The following is a 25,356-nucleotide window of genomic DNA, read 5'->3' as shown; positions in this document are numbered from 1 at the left end:
AAAGATCTATACATATACTGGTAGGTGAAAGAAAACATATTTTTAAAAAGCATGTATAACATGATCTCACATACATAAAATTATACATGTATATAATTTCTTAAATATTTTTTCATAATTCAATGGTGAGATACCAGGTGAACTTTGTTCTCTTTTTCTGTAAATTGAATTTTTCACAGTGAGAATGTTCTATTTTTAATGATGACCAAGTCATCTATATTTAGAGAAATGATATGAAAAAATTAATGGCAGAAAAATGGCTCTGTTTGTTTAGTAACAAAAATACATAATTATTTAGAGTATGACCCGTCCTTATATTTCAAAGCATATATCTAAATGTATAGGAAAAAGACTGAAAGGCTACATATCAAAATGTTAACCACAGTAATACCTGGTAAGGTTATGGGGGGGTTAATTTTCTTTTTAAAGACTAACAGAAAATTGAACTGTATTTTAAGTGCAGATTTTAAAGAAACTAGAGATGAAAAGTACAGAAATTGAACAAATATAATTTAAGAAACTCATTATAAAGCACTTGTATTCATCAGGCCAAATCATGTCCCAAGCATATCTAATGAATAGAGTCTCTCTCATTAGCACATAAAAGGCCTGAAATATTAATGTTAAACAGAGTTCTACCATCGTCTCCTATGCTAAAGGCAAAATTGGAGGAGACGCACAATGTGGATTAAGGACAGAAACAGACGCCAGTGGCTCAGGGCTCAAGTCTTTTCTGTACTAGTAATTACCTTTCTCTGAGCAAATCATAATTTTTCATTATCCTAGTTTATTGATTTGGAAAAAGAGCAGTGAAAATACTGACTTCTTCACAGGGCTACTATGAAAAGTCACACATATTAATAAGTACTTTAAAAACACACAGCCAAATCAATGCACTTAATTTAAGTGCTCTAATGGAACGCAGTTAGGTATTTTACTATCCCTAAATCCCATAACAACATGGGTATTAGCCCACTTGTTCAGTTTTACATTCTAGCTCCCTGTCACATGAGGACATGGTGCTAAATAGTTTATAAGTGTTGTTTTTTTTCCCTGACTGTTCATCTTCTATTTCTCCACTTTCTCTATTTTTCTTTATAGGCAGTCTCTGAAAAACTAGTCAGTGAAGTGCTTTGCCTTCCTTTGACCAAGACATCACCAGTCACCCAAGTTACTCCCAGGGATGTGGGAATGAGGCAAGGGCCCAGGAAGCTCAGCTGGTCAAGAATCCACCTGCGGTGCAGGAGACCCCCGTTTGATTCCTGGGTCGGGAAGATCCCCTAGAGAAGGGATAGGCTACCCACTCCAATATTCCTGGGCTCCCCTGGTAGCTCAGCTGGTAAAGCATCTGCCTGCAATGTGTGAGACCTGGGTTCATTCCCTGTGTTGGGAAGATCCCCCAGAGGAGAGAACAGATACCCACTTCAGTATTCTTGCCTGGAGAATTCCATGGACTTTAGCCCACCAGATTCCTTTGTCTGTGGGGTCGCAAAGAGCTGGACATGACTGAGCAACCTTCACTTCCACTTTACGCTAGCAGCTGTTCCTTTGTCACTGCCCCCAAGGTTCCTTTCTAAGGCCTGGGCTCTAAGGATTCCTTCCATTCTCTGAGTTACCCCATCCTTTTGATGAATTCCCTTATTGTTTAAGTCAGTTACAGTTTGTTTATGTTACTTATGATTGAAAAAGAAGCTTATGTAAGGAAGCTATAGAACATCTCTCTGGAGCCAAACGGACTAGAAATTGAGTCCTTAGCATGGTATAAGCACACTTACACACACATGACCTTCAAGGATACAGCCCTTTCCATTTGCCTGCCAGCAGCAGGATGCCTTCCTGGCCTCCCAGGCATTACAGGACAGTAATTCTTGTTTTATTCCCAGTATCTAAGGATGGGACTTGAGCTGTCCTATATGGCAGCCACTAGAAATGGTATGGACCTAACAGAAGCAGAAGATATTAAGAAGAGGTGGCAAGAAAACACAGAAGAAGAACTGTACAAAAAAGATCTTCCTGACCCAGATAATCATGATGGTGTGATCACTCACCTAGAGCCAGACATCCTGGAATGTGAAGTCAGGTGGGCCTTAGAAAGCATCACTATGAACAAAGCTAGTGGAGGTGATGGAATTCCAGTTGAGCTATTTCAAATCCTGAAAGATGATGCTGTGCAAGTGCTGCACTCAATATGCCAGCAAATTTGGAAAACTCAGCAGTGGCCATAGGACTGGAAAAGCTCAGTTTTCATTCCAATCCCAAAGAATGCTCAAACTACTGCACAATTGCATTCATCTCACACGCTAGTAAAGTAATGCTCAAAATTCTCCAAGCCAGGCTTCAGCAATACGTGAACCGAGAACTTCCAGATGTTCAAGCTGGTTTTAGAAAAGGCAGAGGAACCAGAGATCAAATCGCCAACATCCACTGGATCATCAAAAAAGAAAGAGAGTTCCAGAAAAACATATATTTCTGTTTTATTGACTATGCCAAAGCCTTTGACTGTGTGGATCACAATAAACTGTGGAAAATTCTGAAAGAGATGGGAATACCTGACCCACCTCTTGAGAAACCTATATTCAGGTCGGGAAGCAACAGTTAGAACTAGACATGGAAAAACAGACTGGTTCCAAATAGGAAAAGGAGTACGTCAAGGCTGTATATTGTCACCCTGCTTATTTAACTTATATGCAGAGTACATCATGAGAAACGCTGGGCTGGAAGAAGCACAAGCTGGAATCAAGATTGCCAGAAGAAATATCAATAACCTCAGATATGCAGATGACAACACCCTTATGGCAGAAAGTGAAGAGGAACTAAAAAGCCTCTTGATGAAAGTGAAAGAGGAGAGTCAAAAAGTTGGCTTAAAGCTCAATATTCAAAAAACGAAAATCATGGCATCTGGTTCCATCACTTCATGGGAAATAGATGGGGAAACAGTGTAAGCAGTGTCAGACTTTATTTTTGGGGGCTCCAAAATCACTGCAGAGGGTGATTGCAGCCATGAAATTAAAAGACACTTACTCCTTAGAAGGAAAGTTATGACCAACCTAGAGAGCATATTAAAAAACAGAGACATTACTTTGCCAATAAAGGTCCGTCTAGTCAAGGCTATGGTTTTTCCAGTGATCATGTATGGATGTGAGAGTTGGACTGTGAAGAAAGCTGAGCACTGAAAAATTGATGCTTTTGAACTGTGGTGTTGGGAGAAGACTCTTGAGAGTCCCTTGGACTGCAAGGAGATCCAACCAGTCCATCCTAAAGGAGATCAGTCCTGGGTGTTCACTGGAAGGACTGATGCTGAAGCTGAAACTCCAGTACTTTGGCCACCTCATGTGAAGAGTTGACTCATTGGAAAAGACGCTGATGCTGGGAGGGATTGGGGGCAGGAGGAAAAGGGGACGACAGAGGATGAGATGGTTGGATGGCATCACCAACTCGATGGACATGAGTTTGAGTAAGCTCTGGGAGTTGGTGATGGACAGGGAGGCCTGGCGTGCTGCGATTCATGGGGTCACAAAGAGTCGGACATGACTGAGCGACTGAACTGAACTGAGTTACATGTGGCCATTTACATTTAAATTAATAAAAATTAAATAAAATTAACAATTCAGTTCCTCAGTCATAGACCCCAATTTCAAGGCTAGTGGCTACTGGGCTGCACAGATACAGAACATATCATCACTATAAAAAGAAAAAGTTCTATCAGATACTTTATTTGGTTTCAACAAATTAGGCCCACTTTGATTTTAGCCAACTGAAGCACAAATAAATATGTATCATGCAATAAATTTCCAAGAAATGTTGTTTTTAAACTCTAAAGGATAAGCTTTTAAAAGCGTTAAGTTGTGAAGGAAAAAAATGCCACACCCCAGGCTTGGAATCCTAACACCTGCATAAATCCTAGTTCTGCCACTTGCCTTGGACATGTTTGTTTTTGAGGCTCAGAATTCTCACTTTTAAATAAAATTGACACTAACCCAATAAACTCCTATAAGGATAAAGAGGTATAATATGGGTCACTGGTGCCTGGCACATAAAGAGTTGTTTCAAAATAGGACAGTTAAGAGAATCTAAGTTCTCACAGGGCAGGGTGTGAAGGAGGTGGTCTGAGGACACTAGGTAGTATGGATGGTACCCAACCATCCTGACTCCCTCCATCTCTGAGAAAAGTTAGGATTGGACATCACAGGCCTCCCTTGACTCTACTGTCCACTTTTCCTGCCTTCACCACCCCTCAACATCATTACCCCCCACCTCCACACCTAGGCATGGTGCAGACTTTCCCTCTAGGATCTTCTACTTTTAACACAGAGGTCAATGCTGTGAATGATTGAATGCTTCAATCAATTCTGAAGGAGAACGAACTAGCAAGTGAAGAAATACAAATCTGCAAAAATACTATAAGCTCAGTATTTGGGGCTCTGAGCTGTCAAGATGATATAACTTGGTCCATTACCTTCTCTCATCCTTCTTTTGGTTTTGTTTGCCTTAAGCTTATCAACATGTTAACTGTTGGGGGAAAAAAAGTCTACACTCAATGGTGGTTTTCATTTTTCCTTCCAAAAATCTCAAAGGTCTAATAATGATTACCATGTATGGAGCTAAAAGAGCACAGAGAGATCCTGAATGTGTTAATTTTACTTGAGAAAAACTGAATATGAGCCAGAAAGAATATATAATATATTTAAGTCTCATTAAACTGTCATTACTTGGAAAGATAGTTTCCAGGCAAATAAACACCCAAATCTCACTCTTGCAGCATCCTCTGAATAGCATATTCAACTCCAATCTCCTATTCTCACACATTCTGTTGACTTCAAAGAGAATTATGAACAAGGAAATGAGAATCAGGTAGGGCAATTATAATTCTGAAAAAGGGAAACATGCCAACATTGATTGGATTGCTTAGAAAAAAAGAAAGTTATTCTCCTTCCATATATTTAGCTGCTCAAAAAGGCCAAAGTGTTTGGGGGCCTACATTTTTGCTGCTTTAAAAATAAAGCAGAATTGGAAAATATACTTTCACATTCCCCCAAAGTTGAGGGTTCCACTTATTAGGATTTCAAGTTTTATATCCTTGACAAAAGTCAATAGGATAATAATAAAAACAGCCACAAAGGGATAAATATCAATGTCTAGAGGATAGGGTTGACTAGGATGAATGTGAAAGAAAAGTGGCCCCACAATGACAACTTGTCTATATTTCAGCAGGTTAGTGGTCTGACTGATACTACAGCTTAGAGGGACACAAACAGATCATGGTCCATCCTGCCAGGTGTCCTGACAGAGGTACACAGTCTCCAAGCTTAGGAAGTGATCCCTAATAATACTCCCTAGTAATATTCTTCACCATCACCTTCTCTAGTCTACCTCCAGGATATGTATATTTCTCATCAGCGTCACCTTCCTTAGATAAATTGGCTCATGTTTCTCTACACAGGTAATAAGGAGAAAATCCTTAAACATGGCACATGCCAAGGAGAGATCAGAAATCTGTGGGGGGCTAGGTGGGGAAACTACTGATGTTTCAGAAACTACCTTGTCAGAGTTTGACAAGGGCAGAAAGCCTAATTCTGCCTCGGTCATAACTTACCTTGAGAGTATGGGATGAGATAGTGGCCTTATATACATGGGAGGTGTCATCAAGGGAACAGACTTTTCACAACAAAAGGATATTGGGCCACCAGAGCTGGGCAAAGCTGGGTATTTGGCATAAAAACACAGTGCATCATAACAAAGTCATTTAAAACAGAATCTGCAGGGGAGAAAAACAAAGCAGAAAAAGAAATTACATTCTTGTAGAAATGTTGAGGAAAGCAAGAGTATGTATTCATTTGTTCTTGGCCAATGGTTCTTATATGTTGGCTTGGGGTATTGTGCTTTTACTATATAAAGAAGCATTGCATATGAAAATAAAAAGATTAACAGAGCTTGAGATCAAAACTCAATTTCCTTAGGACAGTGGACAAAAAGTACAGTAAGTTTAAAAAGAGACAGACTTGTAATAATGGCGCTGGTCACCTTAGCTACAATAAATGAAAAAAAAATATATATATATAATTAAAAAACCACACATGGGCAGTACCATGTATGCAGAATTAAGATATTGCCATTTCTTTGTCTATTTTACACCATCTGTCTTTTGTCAATGTCTATTTTCCTTATTTATTTTCTACCTTCAATTTCTAGAAGGAGCAATAAAAGATGAAAGGGTGATAGAATTATGGAAAAAGGACATGGTAAGAGCAGAGAACTGGTGAGGGAAACAAAAGCAGACAAAAAGAAAAGGAAAAGAAAAGAAAAACTGTGAGCAATAACTGAAGCAAAACAAAAGCTCTCTGGTAGATTAAAGTGGTATATGTCTTATATTTGAAGCTGTTTTGTAGATAGGTAAGCAGGGAGATGGCAAAAGAAATAAGGCAAGTCCCCCCAAGTATGCTTCATTTTGAATCTGATGCTGGTTCTTCATTGCGAAGACAATATTATCCAAGCAGCCTTAAGGGGAAAGCACATAAAGACAGATCTAAAAGCCTTAAGAATATACGTGTTAAAGCTTTGGAATCCAAGATGCTATGGGGGTTTTCAATTAGAAAATGAACCACCATGGCTGAGATCTGTGAAACTCACATAATTTTTCAAATAGAAAATGGTGAGAAATGCAAAATTTTTAACTATATATACTGAATTTCCAATGTCTGTGTTTTAAATTAACAAATATTATCAAAGTTGGAATCAGTGACTAAAGGTTTAATCATTACACTCACTAAAAAAAACTGATAATTGTCATACAACATTATGTAAGTTTAAAGTACCCAATGTATTGATTTGATACATGTATATATTGCAATCTGATTACCACCTTAGCTTTAGTTAATATCTCTGTCATGCCACACAATACCATTATACTTATTTAAATATAGGTGATGACTGTAACCCAAAGTTGTCATTACTAGGTGTTATGAGTCATTTCAGTCTCATTATACTGAGCCAGAGAACATGCTAAGGTGTCAGATAGAAGCTGTATGGAGCTTTTTTTCTTAAGTATGAAAGGATGTTCACTGGCATGTCTGAGTTTAACATCTAGGGTCACCAGTATATGTTTTAGATATAAAGGATTTCTCTGAGAAGAGAAAATGTTTGCTTATAAGGTTCCTAGAGGCCTGTGCTAGAAAGCAATTTAAATGCTGTTAAAGCAGAAATTTGAGTAGGGTGCTTCAAGGCTGGAGAGCCGGTCAGTCAGCGTGGTAATCACCCAGCCTCCACATCTCAGTGTGACTTTGTTCTCTACTCGTTCTTTCTCATACTTGAGAGCTGATTCAAAAGATCCTCATACCAGAAAACGACTTCCCAAGTCACTTAAGGACTAATGCTGGTCATAGAAGTGTAAGTCTAGGAAACCAATGGTTCTTAGGCAGAAAATACATGTTTTGGGGTATATTAAGAGAATGTCCTATCAAACCCAACAATGTTATTTTTATGATGTAAACTAGTTACACTATCAACTCTGACATCTCTCACTGTATTGGAAATCTATAAATGCCAAGGGTCTCCCACCCCACTGCATCCATGAGTTTCATGGGTCTCTACTAAGATAATTTTTAGTGTCCAGGATGACCATGTAACAATTCATATTTTGATTGTGAGGAAGATACTGATTTATTCCTTCCATCTAATCCATGAGTATTACTTGCAAAAATAACAAAATGAGGAAAAAACTACAGGAAATAAAGTTCAGTATTAAAATATAATGAGAACTTAGTTCTAATATCAAAAATGGAACAGTCAGGAGTCACAGCGTATGCAACAGCCATGCCGTGCACTGACCTCTGGGCTTCCGGTTCTTAAGAAGCAATCATCTAGTCCCCTCCTCTTTCAGAAGTGACTTTAAAAGGAAGAGTATGTTTGTTCCTCACGGGTAGTAAAAGTCTTACAGATCTTTTCTTAGATACCATCATCTCTAATGCACTAGAATGTTCCTTTTTGGTCAAAATCACTTTAGAGAAGATGCTGGTTTTTTCTATTATGCAATCACACATTCTGGGCAACAGTTAATCAGAGGGGAAAAATCTGCTGTATTTTTCCTGACCTCGGGTCCTAGAAATATGATTTATTTGAGGTTATGTTTGCTTCTTGGAAGCAAGTTATCCCCTTGTAACTGATCCCTCAAGGATTTCCTTTTTCAAGAAAAGATCTTATCACATTCTCCTTGCTCAGACATCTTCAACCACTTCCTCATGCTTAGCTTCACATCTAACATACTTGAAGATCTGGACCCTAATTCCTAGACCCTATCTTCTTTCTGACAGTTTGGTGTATATGATAGTCTAGCAAAGCCAGACCATCTGGTCCTTCTTGTCTCTTTCTCGGTCAGCACTCATGTTGCCCCTCAGGATGGAAGGCTTCCATCTCCAGTCTGTAGTCACTGATTACCAGCCTTCCTTCAGGGACATTTCAAAGCTATTTCCTCTGTGACTCTCTGCCTGGTCCTCTCAGACTTTTGATCAAGTAGTTTGCATATTCCTTTTTGTCCTCCAGGAGGTTATAAGCTTTCTGAGGACAGGAGCATGGTTTCTTATTCACACTGCTTTGTCCATAGCGTCCAGCTTAGCGCCAGCCCAAGAAGTTCCTCAACAAATACTGAAAATAAGTGCTCTGGAAACAGAGATCCTGGCTTTTCTATCTATTACTCCCCAATTAATTCACTACATTAAAAACCTCAGATAGTCTATTTATTTATTTATTTAATTTTTCATTTATTTTTATTAGTTGGAGGCTAATTACTTTACAATATTGTAGTGGTTTTTGTCATACATTGAAAGCAGTAGTATTCTTTTTTTTTTTTTATCAGATAGTCTATTTACACAAAATAAGAAACTAGAATGAGAAGATAAAATAAGAAGTTAGTACAGTAAAATACTTTTAGAAGGAATAATAACAACAACAACAATAATGCTAACTTTACCTTGAATATAGTGCAAAGATGACAGAAACAGATTTTGAACCACCACCAAGATTTTTGGACAAATATTTGAACTTCTTTTAGTGAGAAATCTTCTATGGAGCTCAATGCACTTAAAATATTAGCCTATTATTCTGATAGACAGGACAGTAGCAAATTATTTTTTTTTAAAAAGAGCTGAATGTGGGCTGTTCCAAAGTCACACATAAGATGGTAACCAAAGTAGAGAAGGATATCAAGCTCTAATAGTAACAGTTCACTGGTGAGATTCATCTCATTCACCATCAAATCTCTGTGTAATAGATAACATGGCTAGTTATCTATTGAACAGTGGTATTATTAGTTGATTTTTTTCCTCACCATAAGACATGCTGAAGTCCAAATCCCCAGGACCTCAGAATGTGACCTTATTTGTAATTGGTTAAGATAATGAATATGGAACCTAATCCAATATGATTGGTGTCCTTATAAAAAGAGGGAATTTGGACAGAGAGACAAATGCATGGAGAGAAGATGATGTGAACTGACACAGGGAAAATAGTGTGTGAAGATGAAGATGAGTGATGCCTCTACAAGCCCAGGGATGCCAAAGAATGCCATCAACCCACCCCTCAGCCAGAAGTCAGGCGAGAGATCTCAGACTCTTCCCCACAGCCCTTGGAAGGAGCCAATGCTGCTGGCACCTGGATCTTAGACTTCTAGCCTCTTGGACTGAGAGGCATTCAAGCCACCCCAGATAGTGTCACTTTGTCACAGCGGTCCTAGGAAACTAATATGTGTACAGTTCCGCTCTGTAGCAGTCCAAGAATCTCAGAAAAAACCACTTTACTCCCAGTTGGAGCAAGGTTGTGCCTTTTATGGAGGCAGCTTCTAATCCCTTACGGGAATAGACAGGATTTAAATTATAACCAAATAGTTACCTTTGGAAGATGGGATTTAAATGATAACTTAAGAAATGCCTTTGGAAGGCTACTCCTAACATGTATGAATGAGACTGGGACATCTACAAAGCATAGCCATGATGAGCAGGCAAAGTAGGGTTTGCAGGATGCTCTTCTAAAGATCTCACACATGACCCATTTCTAAAACTGCTGTTGATACACATACTGAGAATGAATTCAGAAGTTGTTTTTGTTTTTTTTTACGGTGCTCTGCCCAGATTTAATGGACACAGTTCTTCTAGGTGTTTACCTGTTGCTTCATTTAAAGCTGGCTCAAGGCGTATCGTTTCTAGAAAATGCTCTAAAATTTTTTCAGGTGTTCCTGACATCACAGTATACCTGGACGAGAAATAAAACCATCATTAATTTTTCAAAAGTGGGCAAATAATTGATATATAATTTTTTACATATCTAAAGATTTTTTGAGATCCCAGAGAACCATACTGACTCAACTCATGACCCATATGGTAAAAAAAAAAGTTCATGTACCTCATCAAAATCACACAGGAAGGCAACAGAAAAATCACAAATTGAAGTAGTTACTAAAACCTTCTTTTTTCCATACATGAGACTAAACTTTTTGGAGAGTGGCTCCGGCAGGCTGGGAACTTCAGCCTTGCTCCACGGGGAATGAAAGGGAACATGTAAATCCCAGGGCAGCTCAGGGCAAGGGGAAGTGACAATAAACTAGGTTATCCATATATGGGTTACTCGTTGCACAATTTCAGGCCGGTACTGGATTCCCCTGCCTATTTCTGGAATGCGGCATATCTCCCAACTGTACACTGGAATGTACTTTGGAAATGCAGCTAAAAATAAGAGAAAACAAACCCCTAAAATACCGACAAGCAAACAACCTCCCATAACATCTGAACACGAAATAAATCAGCAATAGAATGTCCATATAATTTCCATGTCAAGGATAAATTATTTGGCAGGGTGGGGGATATTAGGCATTATATCAGGAGATCCAGCCATGAAGCCCTTTAATCAACAAGGGAGGATGTATTTTTCTAAACTGAGTGTGGGTTATTTCAAAGTAATATTCAAGATGGTAGAAAACAGAGGGAAAACTCTAGGCAAAATACTTTGAAGAGATCTGGGTGGTCCTGTTCCAAAGTTCAGATTTTGCTTCTCTGCTCGGCATTTACACTTAACAGCAAAATGACAAGAAAGGACAACAGTGAAAATAAAATTCTCTCGTGTTTAAAGCAGTGGTAGGATTCAGGTCCAGGGGAACTCCATTTTCTTCTGCTCACCAATATCCCTTCTCTGCCTGTTTGAGACCCTGGAGGAAGGGTGTTGAGATCCCAAGAATACCTGTAATGTATGAAATCTCAGGGTCTTCATTGCTTGCCTGAGGAAGGGAAGAAGAGGCAATCCAACATACGACCCTGTGCATATGAGCATGCGGTGAGTGAAACCCTGGTTTTGAATGAGGTAGCAAACTCAGTCTGTCTGGGAGGTAACTGTCACTAATTGAGTATGTGCATGCACATGTGTTGTGTGTGCCCACATGTATGTGTGCCTGCCCTCAGGACCAAAAGGAAGCTGAAGAGTTCAATCTTTGAAAAGAATCTGGCTTTGCAGCCTATGGGAGGAGCCGGGAATAAAAAAGTCTGCTTCAATCTCGAACGGAGGACCCTTTTCTCAACGTAAACAGGGTAGAAGACAAACGTGTTTTCCTCTTATAGGCAATGACTATTTGAGGGCTTCCCTGGTGGCTCAGACTGTAAAGAATCTGCATGCAATGCAGGAGACCCGGGTTCAATCCCTGGGTCAGGAAGATCCCCTGGAGAAGGGAATGGCTATCCACTCCAGTATTCTTGCCTAGAGAAGTCCATGGACAGAGGAGCCTGGTGGGCTGTAGTCCATGGGGTTGCAAAGAGTGGGACATGACTAAGCAACTAACACCTTCACTTTCATTTGAGGGAAGGAGAGGGCATATCTATAAATGACTTTCAATACGTCAAGGGATACATTACATAAACCAGTTACTTTCTCTTCCACATGGCTTTGGGCAGCTGTTGCTACTAAGCTTCCAGCTCTAGCTGGCCATGTGACTCACAGATCAGTTTGAAATTGGTTCCCTTGTCAAAAGTTTAACTCTGATAGAATGTTGGCTTCCCATCCTGGTATTCTTGGTTAGGACTTCCCTTAGCTAGGGTATGTTGTCTGGTCAAAAAGAATAAAAGTTTACCTGGGTGGCAATCCTTTATGCTATCATCCCACTAGTGAGAGAAAATGGTCTCTCTAATCAGAGACATTAGGGCATCCGTCTGTTTCTGCCAGAGGCTCTCTCTAGTGGTACAGCTGCCTGACCTTATCTTCCCTCTTCGCAGCTCCACAGAAGGGGCTGACGTTCTCTCAGGGCAGGGGACTCTGAAGTTGGGAAGGGGGCAGGGAGCCTCTGGCTTGTGATCTGGCAGGTCCGGGCTTGGCTGAAACACGTTACTGCTTTGTTTCAGGATGGATGCTGCCAGGTGCCTATTGCTTGACCTTTGTTTAAATGGGGGACTTGAAGACCAGATGGTACAGCTCTTCTCAGCTTACTGCATGAAGAAGGTACCCTAGTACAAGTTAAAGAGAACCTGGCTGGTGAGGCTATCCAGGCTGTGAGGTTTTAAACCTGTGACAGAAAATCTTCTGACACCAAGTCTGGAAATGAGGACACTTCTACAGAACTGCACCTAAAACAAAAAACAGAGGTGGAGGAGGGTGCCTGAAAGAGACCATCTTTCTGCAAAGAGGATGGAGCTGAATGACTGGGTGGTTGATAGTCTAAGGAAAATGTAACACATTAACTGAAACAGGAGTAGTCATTTCAAATTCCCTCTTATTACAACCACATAACCACAGAGTGGAAGGTATCCTAAATGGTAATGTTTGAGGGCTTCATATAGTTTATCCATCATGAGAAGTACTGTCTCGCTATTGACATTTTAATATCACACTCAGAGTTGAGTGGTTTGAGGGGAATCAGGCAGCTTTCAAAGTTTAAAACGCAAGGAGTGGGTTCCAGGGCCTCCACAGATACCAAAATCCATGGATGCTCAAGTTCCCTATATAAAATGGTGTAGTATTTGCATATAATCTATACATATTCTCGTATACTTTAAATCATCTCTATATTGCTTTTAGACCTAATACAATGTAAATGCTATGTAAATAGTAGTAGATACAATATAAGTGCTATTTAAACAGTTGCCAGCATATGACAAATTCAAGTCTTGCTTTTGGGAACTTTTAGGAAATTTTTTCCCCCGATATTTTCCATCTGTGGTTGGCTGAGTCTGTGGATGTGGAAACCAAAGATACAGAGGGTCAACTGTATGCATAAACTGCTCTGGATTTCTCAGGGTAAAAGTGAATCAGAAAAATAATGTTATCAGCACCAATATGGTGACCCTCTTTGAGCTGAAAAAGGTTGATTTCTGAGGATACAGAGGTCCTAACGGATCCTAAACTTTAAGTCCACCTATAGACATGGTTGCTCCCATGTTTTCCAAGTTGTCCAGAACATCAGTCAAAATTCACTTACATGGCCCCTACTTTTCAACTCTGGTTTGGCTTGGGAAAATTCAACCTGGAAAATGACCCCTTGAAAGAGAGGCTTTTTACTCTTCTGGATTTGGCATGGTGCACTGTTTTGTATGCCTGATATTTCCAAAACAGTGTACTGTGAATATGCACGTGTCTTTGAATTATATAAGAAATGTATTCAAATTGGTCTACTGGACACAAATAAGGGGGTGTTCGATTGACCAAAAAGTTCATTTGGGTTTAAAATCCGAATGAAATTTTGGGCCAATCCAATTATAATAGAAATCAAATCCAGGCCTAAAATAAATTTAATACATGTGGGCTCTCTTTTTCCTTTTAGTTTGAGTTAATAAAAAAATCTATATTTGGAGAGCATTCTGAACACAGTGCTGCTGTAACTTGCAAACCCTTTTGATCACTGCCCCCACCACACCATGAAGAGGTGAGGGAAGGGGACCTTCCGAGGACATCTTTGAGGTTACAGGGAATTTTCAAGGCTTACTTTTTCAGGTAACAAAATTTTCTTGAGCCATCTGAGGCATTATCAAAGAATGTAGATGATCACATAAAACTGTCTAGTTATACTTAAAGGCAATAAAGAAAATCACTGGGGGTAGCCCCAGCCTTCACATAAAAAAAAAAAAAATGTTTTCATTCTTATCCTCCTTTGTCAGCTGGAAGGACAACTCTTGAAAAACATTTGTGCAAGAACATTTTTCAAGAATGCATAGTTGGTGAAAAGTAGAAAAATAAAGAATTCTGGACGGTAATTTTATAGGTTTGTAAGTGAAAAGTTTGTAATACAGTCTATTTTATGTCAGCCCTTTTGAAATATACTGCTTTGCAACATTTACTAGATAGTGTCAAAGATATATTTATATATTAATAGTATATTTTGTTAGAGTAATTTGTGAGGCTAAAGGAAAACAGACTCAGAAGTTGGTCAAGCTGGACTTGAATGCAAGCTCTACCATTACCAGTGTTGTAATCCTGGGCAAGTAACTTACTTCTCTGAACCTAAAATTTTCCACCATTCATTAAAAGGGGTTGTAATAAGGATTAGATAAAATAGGCAAGAGACACTATGGCTCTTCAATAACATTCTGTTTCTTCCTCTCTTCTTTGCAGATATGTTGACTCATCCAGATGAAATGTCTGAGCCTTAGGCTTTCAGTCTAAACAAAAAAATCTCATCATTTATGGTGAGTGGGCTGATTAATGGGAACAGCCCATTTACTTGGCAAACAAAGAAAAATACTTGGGATGCATTCTTTTCCAACAGTCTTTGGCCACATGTCTTTAGCTACAGAATTGGTGTTTTTATTACTCTAAGATTAAAAATTAATCTTTATTTTAAAAATGAGATTCTGTAATTTTCTTCCGTTTCTTAGAGCCACATTTCTTAATTCCTCTGTCTTACTATTCAAATGTTGATACATTTGATTAAATCTCACATAAGAAGCTGTAGCAAAAAAAATAAAAGAACCCTCAGCAAAAGATGGAACTGAAGACACATACTGAAAAAGAATCAGTTAAATGGGTGACCTGATGTTAAATGGGAAGCAAATACCCTTCTGAAATTTGCAGGAATAACTACGGATGAGGTCTTATGGATGGTTCCAGGCCATAGTCAATAGACCGTTTTATATCTGAAGTCTGGGTTTCCATCAAAGATGCTTATGCAGATAACAAGATGAAAACACTTCTTGAGAAATCCTACATATGAAATTCAAATGCCAAAAGTTCTCCACACCCAGGGGCCTGTGTATCCCTCAAGCTGCCTGGCATTCCTGTTCCTATTGTTCTCACCGATGCCTTCTGCTCCAAAGCTATTACAGTTGAACATAGTATAGAGGAAGCATTCTTAGAGTAGGGGAGTATTCTCTCCGGAATTACTCCAGGCAGCACCAAGCTGGACGCAGTGCCAGAAACGGATACATTATCCTACACAAGATGTGTGATTAGTCAATAGAAAAAAAAAGTCACACAGGCTGCCGTCTTCCACAAAAAAAGGAGAACGTGCTATTGTAGAGATGATGATACCATGTGAAAAGGTTAATCATAGTCTGGCAATTGCAGTGTTGGAGGCAAACCTACTTTTGCTGAGGCTGTGAGTTTCCTTGATTAGAAGCCCTGTTCCCTGCTGGGACCTTCTCCAGCACCAAGACATCTTGGTCATGTTCTTTAAGTCTGACTGTGTTCGCCTCAACGTCCTGCAAATACAAATTACACCACATACAGATGCTGCCGTTTTCTCAGACAATGACAAAAATTTCAAATGCTTCAGAAACTCATTTTCTGCTTGTGATGCTAATTGTTGCGTCTACAAATTAAGTCATTTTCAAAGTCAGGGGCTGGAACGGTCAGAGAGGACCAGATGAGGTTGGAGGCACGTGCATTTAAAACGCTACTTTTACCCACGATTCAGAAAATCAGCTGAGGAGAGAGGGGTGGTGGTGCTCAGAGGAACCTCTGGGAGAGGGCGGTACAGCGAAGAGAGAGGAGCCAAGCCGCTTAGTCTCCAGAAAGCTATGTGGCAAATAGCACTCCACTTCCACAGAGTTCTTTCATTCTGATTATCTTCTGAGGGCATATAGTTTTCTTAGGAGTGGCATGTTTTCCCTCTAATCAAAAGACTTTTAAAAATATCAGTTTGAAGCTTGTTAAAAATATTTTTCAGGTACTTGGAATAATTTTATAAAGTACATCCATGATAATGGTCATAATCTGATTCTTTCAAAGAATTTTGTGGCTGAGTGTAAAATCCATGTGTGTAAACTTTCAAAGTGTAAAGTTCAAATTTCAAAGTCATTTAAAGTAATTTATTTAAAAAATTTAGTGTGCTTTTTCTCATCCTTTGGCTCCTATTTGAAGAGACAGGATAACAACCAAGTCAAATTCCATATGGTGGGTTTTTTCCCCTACATTATTTAACTTTTAACTTAATTTTGTTTGCATTAAGAGAATATATTCCTAACACAAATTTTGTTGTCAGGAATCTTGCCATGAAAGGATACGGATAGGTGTCCACACATAAGGAATGGGAATGAGATTGTAAATCATCATTAAATAACACCAAAGGTACCAGAAAGCATAGAAGGTGCATTTAGGATTTTAGTGCAGGATACAGAAGGATACTCAGGCTGGGAGGGGCAGAGGAGGAAGTCTGCTCTGTGAGCTGGCAGGGATGGGATAAGAGCAAAGTGATCCTGGAGGGAACAGTCTCTCTGGGTGAGGGGGAGAGACCACAGGCTACCTGAAAGGCCAGGACCGCTGGCACGCTGTCAAATGCCCAGCAATCCATAGACAGGCCTCCACCACTTAAGTTGGATTGGCCCTCCCAAGGGACCAGGAGCTGGATGATAGCAAGAACCCAGGGACCATCTATTCTAAATGTCACCCACTCTCACTAATACTGTCACAAGCTTCCATCTACCACTCCAACTATTCTTCACCTACTTGTCGAAGTCTGAAATTCCTTGAGGGTGAATCAATTTGATGTAAAGTACTTGAAATGAAAACGCTTGTTGGAATAACCATGGTGGACATTAATTGCCGCTAAAATGTAGTCACTAAATAAATTCAGAGGGTGGGAGAGAATATAAGGTTCAGATCTGGGAAGAGATAGGAGGTTTAGGATAGAGAAACATATGGAGAAGGAGGTGAGGACAGACACAAAAGGGGAAGCCTAGGAGAGCAAAGAGAAATGTCTTAGACTGTGATATTTTGCCAAGGCATCTCTGTGTTTTAATGCTCATGAACTGGTTCAGGTGTGTGCAGGGTTATTTGGTCCGGAACAGTGTGACATATTTACAGCTTTACTAGAATATCACCTCTGGACCCCAGAACCCACACCAGCACACTGAACATAGCAGGTCTGTAAGCAAGGCTCTTTGGCCCTAGAGCATTCATTAGTCACTGTGCTGCTCGAATCCTTCACTCATCAGGCAGAAGTGGCAACAGGGAGCCCCTCGGCCACCCTGCACCTCAGACTCACCCTCAGGATCCGGTTGAAATCCTCCTTGTCCACTCTTAAGAAATGGCAGTTATCTTCTCTCAAGACGATGGAGGCAGCTCTCGGGGCATCATTCACTAGGGCTAACTTGCCAAAGTCATCGCCCTCATGCAGGGTACAGACCACCCCCTGGAGAGAACAAATCATGCAGATGAAGGTGATCCCTGGAACAGGGCACATACCCACCTGCCTCACACCACAAGCCTCCCTGCCCCCAAAACACTGAATATATATCAACAGGTTGTACCCAGAGATGCCACAGGGGAAAGGATCACATAATTATATTATAATGTCTCATTTTTCTTTCATTGAGTAATATGTGCTAGGACCTGACTTACATATATACATTGTCATCCATGAGTCCTAGAAAGTTCAGTGCTACTCTTGAGTATAAAAATTTAGATAATATATGACTAGAGAGGCTATAATGTCTTTTCTACATCGAGTAACGATGTTGTAGCAAGTTTAACTGTAGCATTACTTTGTTAATACTTAGAGCCAGTAGTAAATGCAGCATAATAAAGTTTCAAAAGAAAAAATATATATACCTTGCCATAAATGACTACATTCACTGATCCTTTTAGAATAATGTACCATGAGGTGCCTTCTTCCCCTTGGTTAAATACTAGATACAAAAAGAAAAAAGACATGACAATAATAGAAACACATCAATATAAATTACAGCTTATCAAATCATCATTTTAAAGGCCTCAGAATTATGCATTTAATTCCAGAAGGAAAAAAAATACTAGCAAACACTAACTTATTCAGGTGGAATATTACTTCCTTTTCTTTAGAACATGAAAGAAACAGAAACACTGTACTCCTTGTGTGTCCTACAGATATATATTTACCATTAATTCTCCAGCAATCCATTCCTTAAAGCAATACACTTCCCCCCACAACTCATCAAAACTTACTAAGCTATAGAACAGAGTTTCTAAAAGTAATCTGACCAATAACATGAAGTTTGTTGTTGTTTAGTTGCTCAGTCGTGTTTGATTCTTTTCTGACCCCATGGACTGTAGCCTGCCAGGCTCCTCTGTCCATGGGATTTTCCAGGCAAGAATACTGGAGTGGGTTGCCATTCCCTTCTCCAGGGGATCTTTCTGACCCAGGTGTCAAACCCACATCTCCTGCATCAGCAGGCAGATTCTTTACCACTGAGCCACCAGGAAGTCCAATGTGAAGTCTGAAAACATGCAAATCAGCACTACATATTGTTGATGGATACATATCTACATACATTTTTTAAAAAATGGGTTGGAATGATAACCATATGATATAGGGTAGGAGTTACCTTGGGGAGGAAAAGAGAAGAATGAGATAAAAAAGGAAACAAACCCTTCAAATGTAGAATTTCATTTTTTAGAAAATATAAAAAATGAAAATATGAAAAAACACAGTGTCAGGTTAGTACTTGACAAAAGTGCTTTTTAAAAAGGGGTTTGTAACAATCTCTAGTGATTTGTCTGAAATACTTAAATATTTCATGATGAAATGAAAACTGTCCGTGAGATTGAAGGAAAAGCATAAAAGAAGTCGTAAGTCACCAGTAATCATGAACATTTTTTAAATGTTAGTGTGAACCTTTAAAAAGCAAAGAAAAAACATTCTTATTAAAGGAACTATCGATGTTAGATATACACTTTTTTTCTTGTTTGATCTCTTTTATATTCATTTTTTTTCCATTTATTTTTATTAGTTGGAGGCTAACTACTTTACAATATTGTAGTGGTTTTTGTCATACATTGACATGAATCAGCCATGGATTTACACAACTTTTGAGGACTAAAAGTAAAATATTTGAAACATCAATGTTAACTCTTTTTGCTTTTACAATTCATGGTCTCTGTTTATTCGACTCACACAGCTCAATCTGAAGAAAGAGCAAGATTTTCCAAAGAAGGTCTCCTGAAAAGTTAACAGGTGTCCATTAAAAATGTTTTTTTATGTTTCCTTAGGTTAAGGCAGTATCAGTTTAAGTGGCGTGAACTTTTTCCTTACTGTAGACTCCTGAGGAACAGAGCATGCTGGCGTGTCTTACAATTCTCCAAGAGAGATTAGAGGAGGCATTCGTGTCCTGAATACACCACTCACCATGTTTTCCAAGAATGGTTTTGTAGGATGAGTGGGAAATGCCAGTCGAAATAATTCTGCTCACATTTATTAATATGAAATTTCAATTTCTTAAGAGGCCTTCTGGCTTCCCCAGTGGGCTCACACAGTAAAGAATCCACCTGCAATGCGGGAGACCTGGGTTCGATCCCTGGGTCAGGAGGATCCGCTGGAGAAGGAAATGGCAATCCACTCCAGTATTCTTGCCTGGAGAATCCCATGGACAGAGGAGCCTGGTAGGCTACAGTCCATGTCGCAAGGAGTCAGACATAACTGAATGACTTAACACTTTCACTTTCAATTTCTTGCTCCCAAATATGATCATAGAACTAAACTATGAGGTACTTAATGGAGAGATACTACATATTAGTGCTGCATAAATATCTGGGCAAAGAAATTCTCTCAGGCTTGCAGCTGATATTGGAAGCGTGAGAAGCAAGCAGGATAGTATGCTCTTCTAACTAGCCTCTCAAGGGATGGATTAGGTCTTCTCAAGCCACAAAATTGAAGTGAGGTCACTGTGCAAAGGTTTTGCTTGCACTCTCCCCTGAAGACAGTGTGACTTCATCCCACCCTCTTTAAACACGACCTTGAGCCAGCAGGGGAGGCAGCAAGTGGAGATGCTGGCTGGTAAGCGCTCCCATGCTGGTACCTGACACCCACCAGGCTGCAGAGCCACAGACATGCTGGGAATAATCACGGGTCCAGAAAAACAAGTGTGCCACGTAACATCCTGGCAAGTCTGTCCCAGGCCTAAGAAAGGGGAGCGTTTACAGTCAGGGTCCAGTGGCACATGTTCGGGAGGGGGCAGGCCAGGCACCATGCACCATTACAGCCTTCACTTACACACAGTCCCTCCTTTGGCATGAGACTCAAAAATGAGCACACCTGCTAATTCCCGTTTCACCTAGAAGAAAAAGAGAAAGAATGCAGGGAAAAGCCAGATTTTGGGGTGTGGGGAAGGGACTTGCTCTCTTTCTGAACAGCACCAACTTCCAAACAGCCGCCTCCCACTCTGCCTGGCTGCTCCTCCCACCTAGAACCACTTCCACAACATGTGCCACTAGATTTGTTGTTTAAACTGAAGTATAGTTGATTTACAATATCTCAGCAAGGTGATTCAGTTATACCCATATCTATTCTTTTTCTGATTTTCCATTTCATTTTATTATAAAATATTGAATATAATTCCCCATGCTATACAGTAGGGCCTTGTTATTTATCTATTTTATATGTAGTAGTTATATCTGTTAATCTCAAATTCCAAATATATGCCTCCTTCCCTTCTCCATTTGTAATCATAAGTTTATTTTCTACATCTGTGTGTCTGTTTTATAAGTAAGTTCCTCTGTATCACTTGTTTTAGGTTTTACATATAAGTAATATGTGATACATTTGTCTTTCTCTGTCTGACTTACTTCACTTAGCATGATAATCTCTAGGCTCATCCACGTTTCTGCAAATGGCAAGATTTTGTTCTTTTTTATGGCTGAGTAGTATTCCATTGCATACGTATACCACACCTTCTTTAGTCGTACATTTGTCGATGAACAGTTAGGCTGCTTCCAAGTCTTGTGCCACTAGATTCTTGGAACTTTTACGAAAGCTATTTTATACGCTCATTCATACAAGATCAGCTTCCCAGAGACTGTTTACAACATGGTTGCACGTGCCTGAGCTAGGCAACTTCTCTGCCTATCTTTTGTCTTGGTGAGAGGGTGAGAGTATCCACAGTATTATATAACTCTGGCTCCTGGAGGTTCTTCCTTGCATCACACATCATGCATAAGTGCAAACATGTTGGAAAACTCAGTGTCTTGAAGTTGAATAATTAAGCTTAAATGTGGGAGGAGATTTTTTTTTTTAATATTTATTTATTTGGCTCTGCTGGGTCTTAGTTGTGGCACATGGCATCTTCAGCTGTGGCACATGAGATTTAGTTGCCTGATCAGGAGTCGAACCCATGCCCTCTGCGTTGGGAGCAAGGAGTCTTAGATACTGGACCAAGAGGGAAGTCCTCGTGCAGAGATTTTGATAGCTGTTTCTTTTTAAATTCCAAATTCTGGTCCCAAATTATGGCTCTGTCTCTCTAAGAACCAAATAACCTGAGAACTTCCACATTGCCTGGGGACCTGGGGTTTGAGGTAGAAGCCTTCCCTTCCTCTCTACTACCCATGATTCTTCCAAGGCTGCGGAAGTCAGAACACACGCAGGGTGGAGACCCAGACAGCAGATAGGGCACAGGGGTCTTCCCTCACTCCCCTCCCCAGGATGAGCTTGTGGGGCCTCGGCTGCATCCCCTACAGATGCAGGAGCTCCCTGGGTGAGGCCCCTGGGCACTGGACATGTCCCACCATGGAGACAGTGAAGGTGACAGGGTGGTTGGTGGGAGGGTGTGAGGGTGGGCTGGACCAGACCCCTGGATGCTCCGTGTAGGTGAGCGAGCTTCCCGACTCGAGGAATGCAGGCAGTGGGAGCAGGTGAAGGCAGCCCTGTCTGGGTTAAAGGGGAAAGGTCTGCAGCACTCCACTTGGGGTTGTGGTGAATGCCGCACTGCTCTCAGCAGAGACCTGGGCTTTACAGCCCGGAGCGGGGCCTGCAGATGCTGCCGCCGTGGGACACTGACACCTTGGTATCACCCAGGGAGCTGGGAATGAAAGACCAATGAGCCAGGCAGACACTGCTGAGGAGCCTGGCATGCCATTTGTGAACATGGCATGTAATCTGTAGATGTTGAAACAACTTCTTTTTATTATCATCATCCTCGTTATTATTAATTATTAGCATACAGGAGACTTACGTTGCCTGGAACTCATGTTTCTGTGTTCCTCCTGTGGCAGGAGGCATTTCTGTCCACTGCTTTTCTATAATATCATAATCATGTAAACATTCAGAGTCAGATACAGGCATTGGGCCATTTCCCACCAGCAAGTGCTGCTCGTATGCCCTAAAATACCTGAACCAATGCTCTTTGGCACCTTACGCTTCTTTTCTCAATTGGGCAGCAAACCTGGGTGGAGCCGGCCCCCTGGGCCAGGCCAGGTCATCTTGATTTCTCTCGCTGCTGCCCCATATGGCTCTTTATTTCATGGAAGGGACTGAAAACCTATCTTAAGGCCTGGCTCTGGGTTGAATTATGGCAGGTTCCAAGGCTCGGGAAGTTTGAAGTATATGCTCCAGTTCCACTCTCATCAGGCGGCTCTAATGTTTAGGGCAACTACTGAAAACCGGATAATACTTGACCCTTCTTTGCTGATTGTATGTAGGTACAACTTCCTTAGCATCTCAGGAGAGCGAGAAGGGGTGCTTTATGAGGTAGCATCTAGACATCCCTGTTCCTCCCTCAGACTATAGTCCTCTCCCCCAGTCCAAACAGTGCATTTAATTCAAAGTGCCCCCAACCATGCTCAGCTGAGGGACAACTTACTGTGGTAGAAAGATGGGATAAGGCTTTAATGTGAAGGAGTTCTTCATAGATAATTTCTAGGTCATCCACGGTCCTCTGTCCAGGTCTACAAAGAAAACAGTAACAAGGAAATAATGAGATGAAAGTCATTATTAGAGTTTGAAATACAAAAGGGGCTTCAGGGGTCAGTAAAACATGTTCAGGGAATTCTCAGGAGAAATCCTGATAAAAAGACCCTGGCAGAGGGAGAGATGATGCTATGATAATCCCTACAGGGAATTTTGACATGAACCTGTTCCTTGATGGAAGGACATGGAAGAAATCAAAACTGCACCTAATCCCCTTCCCTTCCAACCTCAGAGGGAGGAACATCTCTGCTCACATCATAGTTGGCTAACTCAGATCTCTTACTTTGTAGATGATGATTCTACAAAATTATCTTTTATTACTACCTTAATCAAGATCAACAAACTTATCTTTTAACATCACCAGGAACTGCTGGTTCAATCAACTTGACTGACACAAATTTCTTGGAATTCTATGTGACATCTTAGCCTAGAAGAATAATGCTGCTATCCCTGTTGTTCTGGGTTGGGTAATATACTTCTACCACAGGACTTAAAGGACTTATATAAACAATGTTTTCTCACCTCCCTGTGGAGGTGAGGACATGAGATGAGCAGAAGGCAAATAGGAGTGTGTAGAATTATTAAGAAAGGGAAAGTAGGGAAGAAACATCACATTCCCCAAACTCTGTACCATGGTCTACCACTCTTCCATGAGATGTTCATCTGTATACTATGCAGTTTTTTTTTCCTATAATTTATTCTGAAACTACTATCATATACCTTGCCTTTAAGAATGAGGTTTGGACAAATTATGGACATCTTGGCAAGGGAGAACTGAGAGGATTTCTGATCATCTTTCATGTCAGAAATCACTAATCGTGTTTAATTTTACATCAATGGGAAAAGGGATGATTGGTCAGTAATTTGGATCTTCTATTGCTCTCTGCAATACAAGGAACCCTAATGTTGTTGAAACTAAAAAAAACAAACAAATGTGTTATTAATTCTGAGAGCTCTAGGAAGTCACTCTCCACATTGGTGGTCAGGTGGCATTTCAGTTCAATTGTTCATTCGTGTCTGACTCTTTGCGACTCCATGAACCACAGCACGTCAGGCCTCCCTGTCCATCACCAACTCCCAGGGTCCACCCAAACCTGTGTCCGTTGGGTTGATGATGCCATCCAACCATCTCATCCTCTGTTGTCCCCTTCTCCTCCTGCCCTCAATCTTTCCCAGCATCAGGGTCTTTTCCAAGGTGGCATTTACTCTCAGCTAACTATTGCAGTCACGAGTGTTACTTATTACATAACCATCACCCATGTTATGCACTGTCCTGAAATTTCAGTAACTTACGGTATTATTCAATGTTACAATATACAAAACCTTTAAACCTCGATGAGCTACCAATGGTGTTCCATCATTACACTGTACTATAAAGAATGTTCTTTGGGAATTCCCTGGTAGTCCAGTGGTTGGGACTCCATGCTTTCCTTTCATTGACGTGGCCTGGGCTTAATCCCAGGTCAGGTAACTAAGATCCACAAGCTGTGTGGCATGGCAATTAAAAAAAAAAAAAAGAGTAAATCTTTCCTTGATCAAGTAAATTCAGGAAGCCTTGCTGCTGTACTGAGCAGAGCACTGAATTTAGAGTCTGAAGATCAGGTTTTAACCTTCATGCAACCCCTCACCAGCCACGTGACATCAGAGACTCAGTTCCTTCTGTAAACTGGGGATAGTATCTTCCTGAGAGTGATGTGAGAGCTAAAGGAAGCAGCAAATAGGAAGGCATCTGCATATTCATCTGTGTAAGTGAAAAAAAAAAGCAGCAGCATGATATCCCAAACTCAAGCCCTTGCATAAGAAAAATGAACTTAAAAATTAAGTATGACCTTTGGTTCAGCAAATTATATCTAGAACTTAGTCAATTATTAGATAAGTACTTTGAGCTATTAAAACTGAATTATAAATATTCTAAAATAGTTGCATTAGATAATTTGTAACCATATCGTGGATCAAAAGGGGGCTAATTGGAAGAAAACTGTTTGTATACCTTGGGCATTACCTTCTCAAGGACAGCTTTAACATGAACCAAAGGATATGATAGCCTTCTCTTACAGAAACAACAGATGACTGTTTCTATATTTCCTAATCCTGCCTGTACAAAGACAGGTACTAAATCCATGAACCAGGGAGATGCCAGCCAAGTTCACCTCCTGCCAAGGATTACCACTTAAGGACACATTGTGGAACACAGAAAGTATGGGACCCACAAACACCAAAGGAAAAGCTACGGCCACAGGGATTCT

General features: G+C 40.3%; 1 protein-coding gene across 7 annotated transcripts in view; it reads right to left on the bottom strand.

Annotated features, from left to right (window-relative positions):
- Positions 1 to 25,356, bottom strand: part of RAPGEF4 (Rap guanine nucleotide exchange factor 4) — a 315,877-nt gene that overhangs the window by 47,596 nt on the left and 242,925 nt on the right. For all 7 annotated transcript variants that reach the window (XM_043487630.1, XM_043487631.1, XM_043487637.1 and 4 more), the window contains 7 exons: positions 23,004 to 23,088; positions 20,423 to 20,483; positions 18,007 to 18,083; positions 17,441 to 17,587; positions 15,541 to 15,656; positions 10,151 to 10,239; positions 5,677 to 5,755 (listed from right to left, as the gene is read on the bottom strand). In XM_043487630.1, the coding sequence (XP_043343565.1) occupies positions 5,677 to 5,755; positions 10,151 to 10,239; positions 15,541 to 15,656; positions 17,441 to 17,587; positions 18,007 to 18,083; positions 20,423 to 20,483; positions 23,004 to 23,088 (654 nt within the window). The remainder of the gene's footprint in view (positions 1 to 5,676; positions 5,756 to 10,150; positions 10,240 to 15,540; positions 15,657 to 17,440; positions 17,588 to 18,006; positions 18,084 to 20,422; positions 20,484 to 23,003; positions 23,089 to 25,356) is intronic.

The sequence above is a fragment of the Cervus canadensis genome, chromosome 15 (genome assembly GCF_019320065.1).
Source record: "Cervus canadensis isolate Bull #8, Minnesota chromosome 15, ASM1932006v1, whole genome shotgun sequence".
In the NCBI taxonomy this organism is placed as follows: Eukaryota; Metazoa; Chordata; class Mammalia; order Artiodactyla; family Cervidae; genus Cervus; species Cervus canadensis.
This window is presented reverse-complemented; position numbering and strand designations above follow the sequence as displayed.